The 20,760-nt window shown below is 42.2% G+C and overlaps 1 protein-coding gene across 7 annotated transcripts in view; it reads right to left on the bottom strand.

Annotated features, from left to right (window-relative positions):
- Nucleotides 1–20,760, bottom strand: part of ENOX1 (ecto-NOX disulfide-thiol exchanger 1) — a 297,090-nt gene that overhangs the window by 63,762 nt on the left and 212,568 nt on the right. For all 7 annotated transcript variants that reach the window (XM_082234433.1, XM_082234427.1, XM_082234431.1 and 4 more), the window contains 2 exons: nucleotides 19,804–20,037; nucleotides 11,479–11,691 (listed from right to left, as the gene is read on the bottom strand). In XM_082234433.1, coding sequence (XP_082090559.1) covers nucleotides 11,479–11,691; nucleotides 19,804–20,037 — 447 coding nt within the window. The remainder of the gene's footprint in view (nucleotides 1–11,478; nucleotides 11,692–19,803; nucleotides 20,038–20,760) is intronic.

Raw genomic sequence — 20,760 nt, 5'->3', positions numbered from 1 at the left:
AACACGGAGTAAAAATAAAACAAAAACAAAAAAGCAACACTTTCCAGTGATTGGTACAGTGCATTTAGCTGCTTTAGTGGCCTGTATTTATTTCACAGCTTTATTGAATTAAACTGGAAGTATAGGAAAATGTGGAAAGGTTGTCATTAAGGGATCTAGTTTATTAACAAGGAGATTTAGATTCCAGACATAATTCTGTTTTGTCTATCATAAGTGCAAAGAGCACTAAACTTAATCAACAATCTGTGTGTAATTAATTAGTGACAGAAGATTCAAGCAGAAAATATTCCTGAAGATGCAAGGAAATGATATTCTACCATTTTCCGAACGGAAATGTTCAAGTTGGAACATTATGATTCTTCTGCTGAAACCCTTGAACTTTGAAATTTCTGATTATGAAAATGGCTGAGAGCTCTTTTCTACAGGTGTTAGAATTAATTATAAATACTTCTGTGATCACTCAAAGATTTCAATGCATGAAAGTAGAAAAATAAAATACTGCAGTATTTTAATTACCATAGACAGATGGTTGTTTCCATGTTTGCCCTGAAGAGAGTTGCTTGGCAATATGTAGTGGCCAAACTTCTGGTTGTGAAATTTTTTTTTCTAATGAAACTAGAATAGTCATCTGCTGAAAAGACAACCCACTAATTCTCAGCTCTGCAGAGAGCAATTTTTAATGCAAATATTAGTGAGTTCCACTATCTGTGAGAAGTAACTGCAAATAGTACTGACCCCACACTATGGAGCTGAATTTAAAATTGGATACCTTGCCTTACCGTATAGAAATGTGCAATTCAACCCATGCCTAAGGCACTAGACCAAAAGAAATTCATTTTTCCCAATTTTTCATATATTAGGATAAACCAACCACAAATCAAACCTTACACAGAATTTTTCAAAAAAATAAAATCATGTGAAAAGGAATTCATTTATGACACATTTTGTCAAATATGAAGTGTGAATCTAAATGCTGAACAAGCATAAGATTACATGTACTTCCAGCCGCACTTCTAAGAGGAATGGCCTCTTAGAAGTGAGTCCTACTGACTTCAGTGAGACTTGCTCCATGGAAGCAGCACTTCTGTACTCACAGAATTTTGTATGGAGCTTAAGCCATGTCCTTTACAACCTGGTTTGGAATTGCCTTCAGGCATGTCAAACATGTTACATGAAACCCAGTGAAGCAAGAGTTCACTGGGAGTCATTTTGGGCTCACAGCTGTCCATGGAGGCACAGGTCAAATCCGTGTCCAGGGCAGCTGTTTACCAGCTCCATCTGGTACGTAGGCTGAGACCCTATCTGCCCGCGGACTGCCTCGCCAGAGTGGTGCATGCTCTGGTTATCTCCCACTTGGACTACTGCAATGCGCTCTACGTGGGGCTACCTTTGAAGGTGACCCAGAAACCAATCCAGAATGCGGCAGCTAGACTGGTGACTGGGGGAAGCCGCCGAGACCATATAACACCGGTCTTGAAAGACCTACATTGGCTCCCAGTACGTTTCCGAGCACAATTCAAAGTGTTGGTGCTGACCTTTAAAGCCCTAAACGGCCTCGGTCCAGTATATCTGAAGGATCGTCTCCACCCCCATCGTTCTACCCGGACACTGAGGTCCAACACCGAGGGCCTTCTGGCAGTTCCCTCACTGCGAGAAGCCAAGTTACAGGGGACCAGGCAGAGGGCCTTCTCGGTAGTGGTGCCCTCCCTGTGGAATGCCCTCCCACCAGATGTCAAAGTGAACAACAACTACCAGACTTTTAGAAGACATCTGAAGGCAGCCCTGTTTAGGGAAGCTTTTAATGTTTGATGTATTACAGTATTTTAATATTCTTTGGGAAGCCGCCCAGAGTGGCTGGGGAAGCCCAGCTAGATGGGCGGGGTATTAATAATAAATTATTATTATTAGCTCTCTGATTTGGTGAATGATCAATTTCAAGGTCTGTAGCTGCATCTAGCATCTTGCCAATGTTACCTGTTGGTGTGGAGGGCACAAACTAACCAGATCGGCTTATGACCAAGCTTGACCTCTACCCAATGCATGGCTCTACCTTCCCAGCCAGTGTAAACATTGGTAGAATCACCTCCAATCGCCTACAGGTGCTTATCAATGCCCTTCTTCATGAAATCTACAAGATTATTGGCAATAACATCTGATGGTTTTTCTCCCTTTGAGCCTTTCTCTAGAGCAGCCTTTCTCAACCTGTGGGTCCCCAGATGTTGTTGGACTACAACTCCCATCACCCCTAGCTAGCAAGGCCAGAGCTCAGGGATGATGGGAGTTGGAGTCCAATAACATTTGGGGACCCACAGGGTGAGAACTGCTGCTCTAGAGGGAAGAGGTAGAGAGAGGTATCTTCCAGCTGGCTCATAGCACACAGAACAAAGCTGTTCTGAGATGGTGTGCGGTCATCAAAGAAGATGCCGTCAACTTCACGTTTCCGACAAAGATCATCAAACTTCATGCTTCTGACAAAGACCATCAAAGTCTTGATCCAGGGGTATCATAACTTTTTCTTGATTTTATTGTGATCAGCTACAAGTCTTTTGCCTTCTTCAGTGATCAAGTCAGCATCCATAAAAGAGGCTGTGATTACGGCAGCTGTAGCACGGAGGCCAACGCTATATCTGATGCTCTGCCCAGCAACATTATGTATTTTTTAAAAAAGTTCTTTTTATTCATTTTCTATTACCAAACAACAACAACAAAAAAGGAACAATAACAAACATATACCAAAAACAAAAGAAAACATCAGCCAAATCAGAAACACCTTAACCAACCAAAAAACAAACATTACAATAAAAAACAGTTGACTTCCCTCCATCTCGGTCTTGGGTTATGTAAATGTTAAATCCAATCTGCAGTTTTTCATTATATAACATCTGCACATCGCAAGAGTTATATTACGCCTACTGTGATTTTTATATCTCTAGAATTTGTTTCTGTATATGTTATAAATTTAGACCATTCATCAATAAACTTTCTACCTTTTTGCTGTCTAATGTTCTGCATCATTTTTGCTAAATCCATATACTCAAATAATTTAATTTGCCAATCTTTGATAGTCGGGATACTTGGGGTTTTCCAATTTTGCGCTAATAGAATCCTGCAACGGAAAACCAAGAACGCCTTCCATAAAAAGGCAAACGCAATAGCAACATTACGTATTTCTATTGCGTTGGCCTTTTTATGGAAGGCGTTCTTGGTTTTCCTAAAGCCAATTCATAACTTCCATCATTTCCACCTTGGGCATCAGCTATTTGTTCTTCATTTTCATGAGCATAGAAAATTATTTCATTTGATGGCACTGAAGCATCCTGCTTGCTTTCTTCTCTGCTTACATTCAGAAAGCCACCTTCTCCCGTCTTCTTGACGCTTGTGCTTTTTGACTTGTCTGTTACACTCTGGCAGGTCTGGCTAGCCAATCTGATGTGGTCCAGTAGAAACTGTCTTCTGGCCTTCAGTGAAAGCAAGTTTGTGTGTGTGTGTGTGTGTGTGTGTGTGTGTGCAACATGCAATTTAATATAAAATATGCATAATACATAAAAATAAAAAGTATTAATATATAAGATAACTGCAGGTACTTGGCAATCGTTTCTAATGATTTTTATGCAATTTTACATAATTTTTTTCATGAACAAGTTTAAAATTGTTAGAAATTCCACAAAAATGTTTAAAAGTCAGTATTTTTATGTAGCCCTTTACCAACCAAAACTAAATTATATTAATTTAGCAAAAAAATACTTTGAAATCCCAAGTCAAGTTACAACCCTTTGGCACCTCTCCTTTTTGGAAATTGAAAGCTGAAAAATTCAACGTGCCCCAGTGTAACAGAGCTATCTCATTTGCACTGAGGTCCGGAGAGAGTTGGAAATCACGCAAAAGGCTCTTGCAGCTGAGAGAAAATCCCTGCAGCAACCGAAAGTGAAGGAGGTGGAGTCTTATGCTGAGGCTTGATTGCAATGAACAGCGGAAGAGACTTACTATTTCTTGTGCTCTGCAAATTTCACTGCCAGTGACAGCCTGCTGGGGGCTGCAGAGTATCCTTACCAGCACCGACACCTGGTTTAAAGATCATACTAATGCAAACAGAGGCATTAGTCCTGCCTGCATGTAATTTTAATTTGTTTCCCTCTCCGCCACTTCTGCAAGGGCCAATGTTGTTGGCAGTGCTAAACTGGGCCTGGGTCTGGTGGGCATTTTCTAAATCAGGGGTCAGCAACCTTTTTCAGCCGTGGGCCGGTCTACCATCCCTCAGACTATATGGGGGGCTGGACCATATTTTGAAGGGTGGGAGGAGAACGAATTCCTATGCCCCACGAATAACCCACAGATGCATTTTAAATAAAAGGATACATTCTACTCATGTAAAAAAGTTCCCGGACTGTCCGCGGGCAAAATTTAGAAGGCAATTGGGCCGCATCCGGCCCCCAGGCCTTAGTTGCCTACCCCTGCTCTAAAGGTATGGCAGGCTGGTAGTTCAGCCTTGCAGGAAGGTACCACATACTGATGGCTTCACAACATGATATCGACCAGAGCATGAAGGAACGGAACCGCTCAAGCATTTTGTGCTTGTTTTCACTTCTAAAATCAGATTATGCTATTTTCTGATGTTGTTTCAGATACATCCACAGCGAGAGGAATGCTGGCAAATATGACAAATAATCAGAGATCACCGAATGAACGCATTTGCAGCCTTCTCACGTGGATCCCCCAAGACTGCCGAAAAAAGGCTGCCTCTTACGTTACTGCCTAAGATTTTTGCAAAATGCCCCTCATGCTACAGAGAATGCTTTTTATAGAACACCCTGCACATCAGTGCTGGGTTGAAAAGGTCTATATCATTATGATTTATTTTCTATTCTAAAGACCACTTTGATCTCTAGCAGCTGTTTCAGTTCCAAGCATATCAGAACAATAGCAATATGTTATTTTGATGAAGAACTTCACACAAGGATAAGGAGGAATGAAAGGTTTAAGCAGTTTGGGAAAAGTCAGGGTCCAGCCATGCCCTGTCTGAGATAAGAGATTGGATACCTTAGTAGATGACTTGAGGGAATTGCTGCCTTTGGCATCTCACCTGCATTTTAAATGCACACATCGCAGCATCAGTGCATTACTTTATTAGCATTTCGCCTTCATGTTGCCAATAAAGTCTTGCTTCACAAACTGGATTGTGACTCACAGAATATATTGTGTTATGAGGGGGGAAACTGGCATGTTTGAAGGAAGCAACACCCGTCTTGAACCAGTAAGAGATCTCAAGGGTTTCTGGGCAAGGAAAACAGTGATGCGCACACGAATGCAAGCTTCAGAAGGGAAAAGGGTATAATGAGTCTTAATGAGAATGGCGCAGGGGCAGCATCACTCAGCAGAAGTGCTATGCAATAAGCATGGTTAAATATTCATCAACAAGCATCTGTTGATTAATCTAACGTCATATAAAATTTTCATTAGCCAGATGCAACATTTTGTCTTGCTGTCAATAACGGAAGCACTGAAAGGCAATTTCCCCCTTAGAGTATCCTGAGAAGATAGAAGATGCAAGAATATGTTCTCATGAAGACCACTTTATTTTCTGTAAATTGTATGGATAAATGGAAATACACAATACACAACTGTATTGTGATAGGCTTGCTGGGGGGTAGGCAGGCTGAATGCTGAGACATTTCTAATGCCTAGCTACCTGGTGAGCCACTAATGGAACAAAGATGGTGGCTTGGTGCCAGATGCAAATGGATGGTAGTTAGAAAGACAAAAGCCACAGTTGAGAAGGGAGAGGGTGAACTAGAAGCTGGAAGAATTCTGCAGGCTGGGAAACTAGAGAGAGAGAGAGAGAGAGAGAGAGAGAGAGAGAGCTGTGACTGATTTCTGCATGAATCCAAGGCTGTGGCAAGAAGCAATACCCTCTTGGGGGGTGTTAATGATCTTAACCCCTCCATCACAGGCTTCGATTGTATGCATGTGTAAACAAACTCTCCCCTGTATAACTTCACCATGGTTTGCCACCATTCAGCGCCAATGGGTAGCTCTAGCAGAGAGGCATTTGGAATAGCCAGCGCCATGTATAGAGCAGGCTATAGCACATTTCTTGCATTCCTTCAGAAACAGATAACCCCAGATTGATGGAAGCTGCAGCTCTGTCTGGGTGGTTAACTCTACTCCTGCCTTTTCTGGTTAAAAGGAGCTTTGTCCATTCGCACTTCAATTCTTCCTCCAAGCTGACGAGAGGAACACCTCAGGAAATTTACCAGAAGCGAGTTGGGCTGAGGAAAAGGAACCTTCCGTGACAGAGCATAGGGCCTGCATCTCCTTACAAAAAGGAAGAGGGCGTATGTCTCCTCTAATTTCTTTATATGTGGGTGGGGAAATGAGTGAACAAAAGACAGGGGCCACTGCCAACTCTGGTTTAAACCTAAAAGACAGCAGCAGCAAGAATTCTCATCGCGAAGCATTGGAAGACACAAGGTCTACCCACCTTGGAAGACTGGCAGATGCAACTAATAGACTATATGGAGATGGCGGAAATGACTGGCAGAATCCGAGACCAGGGAGAGGAGTCGGTGGAGGAAGATTGGAAGAAATTTAAAATTTATTTGCAGAAATATTGTAAAATCTTTGAATGTTGAGGACATCGAAATGAATCGCAGGGGCTTTAGCAATAAAGTAAAATGTAAGATTGGATTAATAACAGATAAATTAATAGGATATGAATTTGCTAAATTAATTTTTAAAAAGGGATACAAGAACGGGAGACGTGAGGAAGTCAGGAAAATAAGTTAATTGAAGATGAGAAATTAAAAAAGCAATAAAAATGTTTTTAAAAAAGAAAAGAATGCAGGGTGCGGGAGATGTGGGGAAGTCCGGTTGGTTATGAAAAAAATGTCTTGGAAAGATGGATTCCTTTTTCTTTTTCTTTTCTTTTTCTGTTATTTCTTTTATATATCTGACTTAACATCTGTACCTGGGGAAAAAAGCAATAAAAATATTTTTAAAAAAAAATAATTGAAGATGAGAAATTAAGAAAGAGGGAATTTTTTCTGTTTTTTGTTATTATATGTGTTTTTCTTTTTTTTCTTTTCCTTTTGATATGTTCAATGTTTGTATTTTTGTATTGTATTTTTTGTGATTTTTCCCCCTTTGTCTTTGCATACTTTTTTGAATGTTTTTTTCTATTGCGAAAACTTAATAAAATATTAAAAAAATAAAATAAACCTAAAACAAGCCCTTTTCAAGATACCATTGCATGCCACCCCAATCTCTGAGCAGTGCCAGATTCCAGTGGTTCCAGGTGCTTACTCAGGGTCTGTGTTTAAGGTACAGCAGGGACGGTGGCGTCTTTAGGATCTTTATTTAGACATATATACAACCTGAGCCAGAGGGTCTTGCTTCTCCCAAGCTCACCGGCTTGTGTTCTAGCAGAAATTAGGCCTCTCTCCAACTCTCTCTCTCTGCCTTCCCAGCCTGTAGCTTTTGCATCCAGCTCACATAACTCAGTTCTCCATTCTGGCCTTTTGTCTTTCTAACTGACAGTTGAAGGAGGGAGACCCAGAGCCACTATACTTTGCTTTGAGCTCTGACCAAGCCCTGGTCAGAAATGGGGCTCTGATCAGAGAGTGGAGGGTGGCGGTAATGTCAGGACGTCATTCGCCTTGTGAAGTCTCAGGTTCATTTCTCCATGGCAGCCCAGGTTCAGATCCCATGAAAGTGGGGATTTACGCCGCCAATCTGATCCTAGTCAGAAGCTGGCGGCTGAGTTCTGAAAAAGCTGAAGCCTGACAACCGAATTGGCAGAAAGAATTATAGCAGTCAAGGTGAGATACGATAATTAATGAGTTGGTGTCTGCAGGCCAGCTTTGGAGCAGAAAGGGTGATGTTTTCCAAAGAACACGGCTTTGCAACAGAGATTATTTGGTGACAGAGTGTGTGGAAATCTTAAGTCCCAAGTCTACAATTATCCTCAGGTGAAGTGACACAATATTGCAGTGCAGTCAGCGTTTCTCAATCATTTGTTGCTTGGCCCAACTTCCAAATTCCCCAACTCTCTGGGAACTAGGTGAATGTGCAGATTCATGTGAACACACCATATGGCTATGAGAAACTGCTGGCATTAGTGGAGGCCAGAGAAAGAAATGGGAGGGAAAGGGTTTTGGTTTGTTTGCATTTTTTTGTTCTTGCTTTTATCATGCATTTTGTGCTTTCATACTGTATTTTTATGTTGTGAACTGCCCTGAGATCTGTGGATGAAAGGTGGTATACAAATTTAAATAATAATAATAATAATAATAATAATAATAATAATAATAATAATAATATCATCATTTGGAACTCCTGCAAAATAATAATAATATCATTTGGAACTCCTGCAAAACTCACTAAGCCTGCTGCAGTTTGGACCAGGATGTGTGATTGACAGAAAGAGAGAAGGAGGTGGGGAGGGGGGAATAGCCAGGAACTCTTGAGTCCCTCCAGCGGACGCTGCTAGCAGAGGGACTCAGCAGCTGTGGCAGTTTCACCAGCAATATACCACTGAGTGAAGCTGACACCGCAGTCCTCATACCAGTTCTGAGCGATATATATCGATAGATTGCCCAGGCCTAATGGGTGCCCAATGTGATGCACTGCCCAGCCCTTCTGTTGGATTTTAAGCAGCCAAGTCAAATAGGGTGCACACCATTGGGAAAGACCAGGTTTGCCAGGGGGTGGGAGAGAGGAAGTATTGGACTCATGTGGGGCGCTCCCCTGCCCAATGCTCTTTTTCAAGGGAAAGGCTGGCAGGAGGGCTCAATGGGCAGAGACCAATGACCACCATTTTTTCTTGGGAATATCCATGCAATTCCATCTACCTAGCAATTGGATCATTACTCAAGTGAGTAAACTGACACTCCTTGGATCTTGCAAGAGCCTAATCTGTAAACCAGGACCCAGATTTCAACAAGATTTCACTGTGCCCTAAAATTGCCAGTGCCCTGCACCCAACAAATAACTGGGAAATTGACGGATAGTTAGCTATTTGGCTCGAATACAAATGAGCACCTCATAAAGTTGAAAGTTATAGAAATCCAGCATGCATATTTATAAAAGCAATAAGCTTTTAGAAGAAAAAAAACATTGTTTCATCTCTGCTTGGCACCAGTCAGCCCAATATCAGAGTTCTGGCTCACAGACTAACCCACCACTCCAAGGTATTTGCATGAACGGTTCTGATCCGTTGATACAGCTTGTTCTCTGCATTGGCTTTTCATGGAATGAGAAAGCACAATGGCAAAGATAGCTCTGTGATATCTGGGGAATACTTTCCCTTCCATCTGCCTCAGACTCCATAACAAAACATGTACCATCCTATGTTCTGAGGATTGAGATCAATAATTCAGAAGCATCTCCGACCAGAAATGAAGTGGCGGTTCTTGTTACACTTTGGAAGAACAGGATAACGAGGAAAGAGAGAGGAGTATCGGATGTCCCCAGGAAAATCTTTGGGGAATGCTTTCAACACAAAATGTGCTCCATTTTACAACAAAAGCAGTGGGCGGGCGGGTGTCACACAAGGCTTTGAAGACACTCTTCCCATCAGATAAATCTCAAACACAGCAAGACCATTAAACTCCCATGTTACATTTAAAAAAGGGAACAAGAATCTAACACCTAACCAACACACTAAAGAAAGCAGGTAGAGTCTAGATATAAAACGTTTTCAATCTTTATTATTTTGTTTTTATTGTACTTTATTGTTCCCATTCAGCCTAGCTTACAAAGGCAAAGCTTCAAGAAAAGGGGTCTGGTAGAGAAAAACAAATTCTACACTGTTCTAAACCATACCAAGGTTGAAGTTACAGATAATTAACCTAAGAAAGATTAATTACTGATTGCTAAATTAATTAAATACTGATTAGTAAAAACATTAACACATATTCATCATTCTTTTGAAAGAAATAATGTCTTGAAATAAATAATGTCCCTTTGTCTGGCTATGTCCTTCTGACTATGAGCTTCTTGAAGATAGGCAATCTTTTAGTAAAACTCTGGAAGATGCCTTACACTGGTGATATGGCACACTTAATAGGCTTGGGGGGACTTTCAGGGAGGGAAGGTGGCACACTAGACATCTCTTGTTGACACTCTGCCGACAAAGATAATTATGTGGTGACTAATGATAGCTAAGTTATACTGTATTTACTCGAATCTAATGCTCACCTTTTGTGGCCAAATTATGTTGCAAAAATTAAGGTGCACATTCAATTTGATGGCACATTTACATTCGCCAGCAACTACTCTTCTGTTTTTGCTTTCAAGTTTCTGAAAATTGAGGTGCTCATTAGATTTGATGGCGCATTAGACTCTAGTAAATACGGTAAATCTTGGTTATCACATTTTCTCTGTGGGGGGAACAGTGGAAACAGGGGATTAACCTCTGCTATTCTGAAAAGGTGACTCCATGCTGGGATAACGGAGAAGCTTTTACTGAGGTGATTTGTCTACCATTTTACTGGATCCAAGCTATTTTCCACATGGTCTAAGTGAAATAAAAGTTGGCTTTAATGTTCATAACTAAAGGGGCAGGAAGTACTTCTTATTACAAAAAAGGAGAAAAGAATCTGCCAAGAAATTATTCTGATTATTTTTTATGAGGAAGGCCCATTAAGATTATGGAACTGATTATATTTTACACACACAAACCCCTTGGATAATTAATTGTTGCACACAAGGCAGAATTCGTACTGCCAATTTATCAGATTTTTCTGCCACCTGGCAATCTATAAGGATCCCCAATATATATAAAATATCATGTTGTTGGTGGTGGTGATAATAATAATAATACCACCTGTTCTTCACCAGCAAATCCCTAAGCAGGTGACAACAATTTACAATACAAAACTAAAAAACAGTTAAAACAAATCACATCCACAGGAATCAGGTGAGACCTGCTTTGACAGGTAAACTGGGACGGCTTCCACCTCCTCTGGAATATGGTACCGCTTTGTCGTAGCAGAACGTGAGGTCCTTCTACTTTTTGAGGGCAAAGAGAGCAGTTGGGCCTCAGCTGAGATGCTCAGTAAAGGCGGCTGGGTTTTCTGTGATATACTCTTGTTTCCTAAAGCTAGACATCTTTTTATTGTTTGTCTAGTTGCAATCCCCTCCCAAAAGAGTGAAAACAAGTGCCACTTCCTACAAAACTCCAAGATGCTATCAGATGAATCTCAATGCAAAAATAATTGGGCTTGCTCACAGCAGATGACAGAGGAATCGCCCGGTCAGTCTCCTTACATTTCCCATTGCTTCGAGTTTACTGACAAACGACAACAGCACCACTGAGATAACGTTGCTCACCTTGAGAAGTAAAATCTTATGAATGGTCCTTGATCTTCCACAGTGAAAGGGACTATATCAAAACTACTTACCCTCAGGGTTACAACACCACCACCACCGATTACCTAACACCCCACCACTACCACCAGAAGACTAACGGGTGTTACTTACATTGAGTGAGGATCCCCGTTAAGGCATTTTTGAAATTCTCCTTGGCTTGCTCCATTTCTTGTTCGTGAGTTGCCTTTTCGTTCATGAGTCGGCGGATGTGGCTATTTGCCGACTGCACCATGGAATAGAACTGGTTGGCCGTCCGGCGGTTCACCTCTCCCCTCTCGATCCAGGTAAGCAGCACTGTAATAGCTTCTGAAAATTTGCTGTCATCTACAATCAATTCAAGAAGTTAAATTACAGTTACATGCTTTGTGCTATGAATACACTTCTGCCCTTATGAATTAATCGTCTCATAAATAACATTTATGATGTTTCTTACACTAGACTTCACTTAACACCCTAACATAAAACTTTATAAATTGTCATCCAAAGTCCTAATTACTACGAGTCTTGTAAAATGTTGTGGCTTGAATTTTCATCCAATAAAGCAATATGAAACAGCTTCACTCTGGGAATAATTATATGATAAGGATTTTTAAGGCTCTCCCTGCTCACAGTCAGAGTAAGATGAAGAATCATTTAAATGTAAACTATTAATTTATCTTGTCTATAGCGCTTTCAGTGACCAAGTGCTTTGACCCTGAAGCCTTCTAGCTTTGCAGCTTTGAGCCAGGGTCTGCCCACCCATGAGACAAGGTGAGGCAACCGACTCAGGCAGCAGGATCCACAGGGGCAGCAGATCTTAATAAATATATTTATTTTTCCCTTGTTCACTCACCCCTTCTTCCCTGGTGGGGAGTGGGCAGCAATTTGTAGTTCACCTCAGGTGCCCAAATGTCTTGAGCTGCCAAATCGTAATTGATTTTCCTGGGGGGATAACTCTGTGTGTGTGTGCGCGCGCTGCTATCTTCACTAATGAGCATGACATTGGCATGTGCACTGGGAAGGGACAATTCTGAGCTTTTTAATCAATGTTTTCAATTGCCTTTAATAATTTGGTTCTTTAATTTGTGCTAAGGACATCTTATTTAGGTACCACTGAATAATCACTTGGCTTTAATATTTTAAAAGGTGGGTAAAAAAAAGTCTTCCAGTGCTAATGAAAATATTTGCAGGGGTGGGGGAAATTAACATGCTACTAAATTGGTGTTGATCAAAAAGGAAGTGGGGCTATTTTAACTCATTTTTAACTTGACTAAATCACTTTTTCATTTAAATATTTAATTCCACAAATATTTCATTTTTAAAAAATAACAGGGAGAAAATTTTAGCACAAATTGAAAGACTGTTTTTACAAACTGAGCTGCTTCTTCTTCTTCTTCTTCTTCTTCTTCTTCTTCTTCTTCTTCTTCTTCTGTGATCACTTGTAGCCGAGTAAGATTGTCTTCCATAAACATGGTTTTAACAATGAGTCCATAAGTGACTTTGGAGGCCAATTTTGGATCCACACGTCCTTCCACAGTGGGGTCATTGGTTTCCGGGCGGGATTTGATCACGGTGTGGATTTGGCAAGCATACCAGGTGGTGCTGTGGACTAAACCACAGAGCCTAGGGCTTGCCAATCAGAAGGTCGGCGGTTCGAATCCCCGTGTCGGGGTGAGCTCCAGTTGCTCAATCCCAGCTCCTGCCAACCTACCAGTTTGAAAGCACGTCAAAGTGCAAGTAGATAAATAGGTACCGCTCTGGCGGGAAGGTAAACGGCATTTCTGTACGCTGCTTTGGTTCGCCAGAAGCGGCTTAGTCATGCTGACCACATGACCAGGAAGCTGTACACCGACTCCCTCAGCCAATATAGCGAGATGAGCGCCGCAACCCCAGAGTCATCTGCGACTGGACCTAACAGTCAGGGGTCCCTTTACCTTTACCTTCCTCTTAGCAAGTTTCTCCCTTGTGTCCTGAGTTCGAGTGTCTTCAAAGCCCATGACACCTTTGATAAAGACTGTTCTCCAACTGGAGCGCTCGTAGGCCAGTGTTTCCCAGTTGTCAGTGTTTATACTACATTTTTTTAGATTTGCCTTGAGACAATCTTTAAGCCTCTTTTGTTGACCACCATCATTATGCTTTTCATTTTTAAGTTCGGACCAAACTGGGCACACTGGTACCAACAGGAAAGGTAATTTGGACATTCAATGGAAAACTAGGACTAGCTGTAACTCCCTGTCCCATGATTTCAACCCTGCCAGGATGACATAGATAAAGGTGGACCAGGCCACTGGCGGAGGTGACTTTTTTTCATGACTTTGAAAATGGGACAAAAGGCACCCCAAATAGGACAGGGGACACTGATGTTCAAAAATTAGACAATCCTGTTTTTAAGGGATGGGTGGCAACCCTATCCTGGAGAAGAAGAAGAAGAGTTTGGATTTGATATCCCGCCTTTCACTCCCCTTAAGGAGTCTCAAAGCGGCTAACATTCTCCTTTCCCTTCCTGCCCCACAACAAACACTCTGTGAGGTGAGTGGGGCTGAGAGACTTCAGAGAAGTGTGACTAGCCCAAGGTCACCCAGCAGTTGCATGTGGAGGAGCGGGGAATCAAACCCGGTTCACCAGATTACGAGTCTACTGCTCTTAACCACTACACCACACTGGAGGGCCTCTGACAATACAGACCAAGAGTCTGACTTGGCGCAAGGCAACTTCCTATGTTCCTTGCACCACTGCCTCATGCGCCCATCTGGAGGGAGGAGCTCCCACATGGTAGCAATACCTCAAACATTCCATTCGGTTTTCAAAGAAAAATGGAGCAAAGTGACACGGAGTGACGGCAGCTTTGTATTCCTTATAAATGACTCGTTCTACCTCACCATTTGCCCCTCCTCATCTGGAGCCCAAGGAAAGAAAACAGGGAAGCTATTTTAAAGGGAAACATGAGTCGAACCACTACATCACTTGAAATTGCAGCCTTCTAAAGCTGCTTTTTCTTTCTCAAAAACAAAAACTCAGAAATGTTATTCTCATGTGACATTTGCTGCACAGAGTAACATGTAAACTGAGGAAATTAAGCTGGAAATGAGGTTAAAGTGAACAGAAAATGTGATTTTTATTATTATAATAGGTATCTTTATTATACAGCGCTTTCCAATCAAGTTGGTCTTTGCAGGAACAACCTGAAGGCTGCAGACTAAAAGGCAGAGAATGGTAGAAATGGGTCTGAACAAAAGAGCACATCTTTTGCGTGTTTCTGTCCAGATCCATCCCTGTAATTTAATAAGAGAACTCTAATTCTGCAGTAGACTTTTAAATAAGAATTGTGCGTCGAGGTCCCCAGATCCACCCCAATAACTCACACATCACAGAAGTTTTTGTTTAAGATTTTTGGCATAATTTTGGCCACAACTTTATTAAAATACACATTTGTGAGTGGTTGCTTAGGCATTGGTTGCGACTATCTGCCCCCACCATGGGGGACAGACTGACATTCCGCACAATGCGAAAGTCAGAATGGGGGAATACACTTGGGGGTTACGCGGAGCAGGGAACCAGCCCTCACCCAAAATGCAACCAGGAGCTCATTGCTATGGCCCGAGCCCCCTTGACAGAGTGGACAAGCAATAGTTAGCCCCCAATTCCTTTAACGGAATCCCTTGCAGCAGCAGCATTAGAGGGGCAGGCACAGCCAATCCATGCCCCTCAACCAACCAAACCATAAACCAATGCCTAACCGCCACCGAGCACTCAAGCTCGCTGCCAACCACTCACAGCTGCAACCCCACCTTCAAACCCAACACAACAGAATTTAACCATGTGTCATTTCCCAACGGGAACCACCATGAGCATGAGATCCATCCCTGTAATTTAATAAGAGAACTCTAATTCTGCAGTAGACTTTTAAATAAGAATTGTCACGACACTGACATTTCAAAAGTCAACATATTAAAAATTTCACACATTTCTTTATTAAGAAACCAGAAGCATTTTTACTTGGCATTGTAGGAGATGATATAAACAGAAAGGATTGTAAGTTGTTTTTATATGCAATGACGGCAGCAAGAATATTATTGGCACAAAAACGGAAGCAAGAAGAATTACCGACAAAAGAAGAATGGAGGATGAAATTGATGGACTATGCAGAATTGGATAAACTAACCGGAAGAATTCGAAACTTGCGGGACCAGAGATTCACAGAAGACTGGTGTAAATTTACGGACTATTTGAAAAGTAATTGTGATGACCAGATTACGTTTGTCAGTTTGCAAGACGTTTTGTGAGGTAAATTATTTGAATTATTGCAAAAATGGTTAAAGAGGTGGATTGTGAGTTAAGATAATTAAAGGCAATAGGAATTTAAGAAATGCAGAAGAAATGATAAAAATGGTGGGTCATCAGAGGTGCTGATGGAAGTCCAAAAAGATTGTATAAGATGTGAAGTTCTGTGGAATGTATAATAATTGGTATGTTGAAATTAATAAAAATTATATATATATAATTCCACACATTTCTTATTCCACTATAGGACACTCAGTAGTAACATTCAAGAGGCAACTGTTTATTTAAAAAATGAGATTTTTTAAAAAAACCCATAATCATCACTAAACAGGTAGCAAAGTTTCCACAGTTGCAAAACCATTTAATTGGATGGAAACAGCATTTGTTGTTGCTGAGCTCGGCTGCAATTGTGTGTGCAACATTGCAGGGTTGGGAAAATTCCCTGAGGGCTCACAGGAAAATCTAGGTCCACATCACCGGCAAGCTGCATGGGCCTGCAAGCCTATTAACAGTTAATTGACGGTTCTGTACAAGGAGAAAAATCTTCATTGGTTCTGTAATTAGGAGATACAAGTTGCTAACAATTTAACAAGTGCTAGAGGGAAATTATTCACAGCTCAACTACATTACCTAACATAATGCCCTCTCTACAGGTTATTTTTAAAATCCTAATTTCATCTTCACTCCTTGCTTTCTAAATTGATGAGCCGACTGCCCAGTGGCTTACATGCTGAAATAATTATCTTCGTTGGAAATAGAACGCAGACCTCCTCCTCAGCTTCTGTAAGTTCACCTGGATCCCTGACAGTAAATTTATTTTTTGTCTGCTGGAGATATCTTCTGGAACGCAAATAATAGAATCCAATTTAAAAGCTAAGCTTGGTTTCCAGCCTTTTGCAGCCTTTCCTTCAGAGTCAAGCTGACACTGTTCAAAAATATTACTTCAGAGGAACGAAAATAAAAAATATATAATGCTTTGTTGCTTATATAAATGCTCTTAGGTATAATTGATTTGCATAACTGATCTTTTTGTTGTTGTTTAGTATACTGGAGCACTTTCTTATATTAAAAAAGTCATTCTTCTCCAACTGTAAAATATATTTTAGAGGAAATTATTGCACTGATGGCAGCATGTCAATTACTCAAGCATACACATATTTATGGGAAGTGCCATTAAAACCTTGCAACACAGACTTAGAATCATAGAATCATTGAATCCTAGAGTTGGAAGAGACCACAAGGGCCATCGAGTCCAACCCCCTGCCAAGCAGGAAACACCATCAGAGCACTCCTGACATATGGTTGTCAAGCCTCTGCTTAAAGACCTCCAAAGAAGGAGACTCCACCACACTCCTTGGCAGCAAATTCCACTGTCAAACAGCTCTTACTGTCAGGAAGTTCTTCCTAATGTTTAGGTGGAATCTTCTTTCTTGTAGTTTGGATCCATTGCTCCGTGTCCGACTTATCTTGAAAGTCATGATTTATATATTTGAATGCCATCAGCTGATGAAAGTCAACCATCTGGGTGTCCAATGTAAAATATCTGTTCAAATGTTTGAACCTCAGGTCTTCAAATTTGCAGATAAAGTTCTCATGTTGCAACTCCCCACCCTCTTGAGAGGGGTGACTGCTGGGGGACACTCAGAGAAGCTGTATTTGTTAGATCCAACATCTTTGCATAGCCACCAAAATCAATAGAATAACAGCAGCCCTTCTGGGGCAGGGGCTGCGGAGACACCACCAAAATCGGGTCCTCCCTTAAAGAGGGCACATATTGCGGTGAGACCTGGAAACCGACGCCCTGTGTTGTGGGTGGGTATGATTGGTCAGCCACAACACCCAATTGGTAGGTCCCTCGAAGCTGGGTGCAATCTGGCCAATGGGACGCAGTCCAAACGGTTCGAAGGACCTATTTATGCACGTGACCCAGAGCTTCCTCTTTCGGCAAGTGCATTCAGAACACCCGCCCACCTCTCCCTACTTTTAGGGCTTTGCGCTTGACCTTGCTATGCCGTCGTGTGTCGTTGGGACAGGGGCACGGCAGGAATTTTCCCCACTTGGCTGATTGGCTGTTGCCATTGGGGTTTCGCCTGCCACAAAGCAAATCGTCACAACTTGTAAGGTTGCAGACAGGCTCTGGTTCAGGTGATAGGGATGGGAGAATGTTCTCACCATCCCTATGTGAAGGGTATTCCATTAAAGGAATCCAGGGACTCAATGGTTTGGTCAACCCCTGTGAGGGGGTTGTGCCCGTGCCTGAGTCCAGGGGGACACTTGGGTGGTGGAGATAGCCTGTTCCCGGCTTTCCTTGGCTGACCTATGCTGGTGCCCTGGGTCAGCGCTACCTGCGAAGGTGCAGGGAGCTAGTCAAACCAGAGCCTATGCAACCAGACACTTTCTGTAATCAATAAAGTTGTGGCCTAAATTCTGCCAAAAACCAAACCAAAAATATGAGTTATGTGTGAATTTATTTAGGGGGGAGCTTTCTGAATCTGAGCACACAAATATGAACTAACCCATTGGTCCTTTCTGCCTACAAAGTTGGCACTGCGCATTTATCAAGCTGGGTATTCCCTATTGCAGCCATCTCATTGGCCGCATGACCCTGGACAATGCCTCTTGTTCTGTATGAGCTTAGCATCGGTTCCCAAACCTTTTTCCACCAGAGACCACTTGAAAATTGCTGAGGGACTTGGCGGACCATGTAACATTTTTCTGTCTGTTGTAGAAATGTTACCATACTGCCTAGGTGCTGTGTGATTTTTAACAGTATTTGAAATCAGCAACCTCGGAGGAGGAGGAGGAGGAGGAGGAGGAGAAGGAGGAGGAGGACAGCAGTGAATCCCTTGTGGGATGAACCCAACTGCCTCCCACGTTGTGAACAACAGTGACAGATACAAGAATCTGGAAGCTGAGCAGTTAATTATCTTACACCTACCCACCAGGTGTGCATCTTTAGTTGTTATTCTTATTCTTCTTATTCTTATATTTTTATTTCGTTCTATGTAATTTTACAATAGATAGCATATAATAAACAAGAACTGTTACAAACATCTTGACTGTCTTTGCATTATTCACCCCTAAGTGCATTCAGGATATCATGTGCGAAAGGAAAACACATTGCCATTATTTTTAAGCACATGTACCGTATTTCTCCATGTATAACACACACACACACACACACCGTGTGTGTATAAGTCCTAATTAAGAAAATGGAGTTGCTGAGCTTTTTGTGGGGAAGATTGCCCAGAGTTGTTGAGCTTTCTTTAGGGGGATTGCCCAAAATTCGCTCACTTGACTGACCGCCAGTCGCCCGCCCAATTGCAGCAGCGACAGCCAATCAAAACCCGCCCTTGCCGCACCCACCAATAACACACCCATTAGCCACTGACAATCTCCGGCTCGCAGCAGCAACCAATCCCACATCCCCTCTATGCACTATCCATGTATAAGACAACTCCAAATTTTTTACATAATTTCAAAATAAAAACAACAACATTGTCCTATACAGAGAAAAGTACGGTACATGCATTTGGTTAAATGTTTGTTCCCAGACTTATTTTTTAAAACACACACACACACACACAAATTGAGAGAGACCCATGTGGCAGCAGTGGTGGGAGAGAGGAGGCAGAGTGTCTTGTTTGGTATGCCTGCTTCTTTTGCTACAGGCCACAGCCTCCACTAGGGGTGCGGGTGGCGCTGTGGGTTAAACCACAGAGTCTAGGACTTGCCGATCAGAAGGTCGGCGGTTTGAATCCCCGCGACGGGGTGAGCTCCCGTTGCTTGGTCCCTGCTCCTGCCAACCTAGCAGTTCGAAAGCACGTCAAAGTGTAAGTAGATAAATAGGTACCACTCCGGCGGGAAGATGAACGGCGTTTCCGTGCACTGTTCTGGCTCACCAGAAGCGGCTTAGTGATGCTGGCCACGTGACCTGGAAGCTGTACGCCGGCTCCCTCAGCCAATAAAGCGAGATGAGAGCCGCAACCCCAGACTCGGCCACGACTGGACCTAATGGTCAGGGGTCCCTTTACCTTTACAGCCTGCACTATCACACCTGAACAGCTATAGGGAAGTTAAGAGCGAGACCTGTTTTGTTACCCATTAATATGCACACAACTTATTGTGACAGAGTTGTAGATTTATCGACAACATGGCTGGGAAACGTCCCGTTACCTTTCAGTTTTTCTGCCAGCAAAGTTGCTTCGTGTTCCGAATAATGCATAATGGCCGGCGGAGAGGGGGGCCGCATCCGATCTTCTTCCATTTTGCGCCTGTGACGCTCCTCTCGGGCCAGCATCCGCTGTTTACATTCCCATTCATAAAAGTCATCTCTTGCCTGTGCAAAATCAACATGAAGTCGGCCTGAATCTTTCTTGTCCGTACTAGATCCTAATCTCATGCGATAACCTGGAAACAACAAGCAAAAACCACGTCAGGTCTCCTTTCCTTTATTTATGTCCATACGTGTCGCATCCTGTCAATGAGTTAGCATTTATTCTTGCTGGTTTGCTTGAAGCCTGCCTATTAAAACAGTGGTTTCATTATGTGGAAAACAAGAAGTCAACAGCACTCCATCCAGATATAAAGAAGAAGAGAGGGTTGTAGGCTCTCTCAGCTAGCTTAGCTGCTTCACTCCTTGAACTGGCTGCTACAAATACTCCATATGTGAAACCCATTGTCTGAGTTTGATGTCTTCCTCCTCCTCTCTCTCACCTCCTCCTCTCTCTCAGCACCTTTTCCCATTTGTTATGTACTGAGTTGAATAGGATGCAAAATGCAGCAGTCTGATTGGTCCTAGAACAATAGGATCCAAGATGCAGCAGTCTGATTGGTCCTAGAACAATGCAGCAGTATGATTGGTCTGCAGGAGCCACCCAATCCAGCCCCATATGGAAGTATCCACAACCTGATTGGCCTACAGAAGAATTCCGGAATTAGCCAATCATGTGCAGCCCATTGTGTAAATAATGTATATAAAGCAGATACTTTGGGGGGACTTTCATTCCTCCTCACCACTATGAGCTGAAGAAAGAGCATGAAATCCACTCTTGACTCTGAGTATATTTCACCATTTATGTCATATTTTAGACTGTTAACTTGAGAGCGGGGCCTGCCTTCTTATTGCTATTT

Source organism: Podarcis vaucheri, assembly GCF_965113315.1.
Source record: "Podarcis vaucheri genome assembly, chromosome: 8".
Classification (NCBI taxonomy): domain Eukaryota; kingdom Metazoa; phylum Chordata; class Lepidosauria; order Squamata; family Lacertidae; genus Podarcis; species Podarcis vaucheri.
The sequence above is the reverse complement of the archived record's forward strand: the minus strand, read 5'-3'. Positions and strand labels throughout refer to the sequence as shown.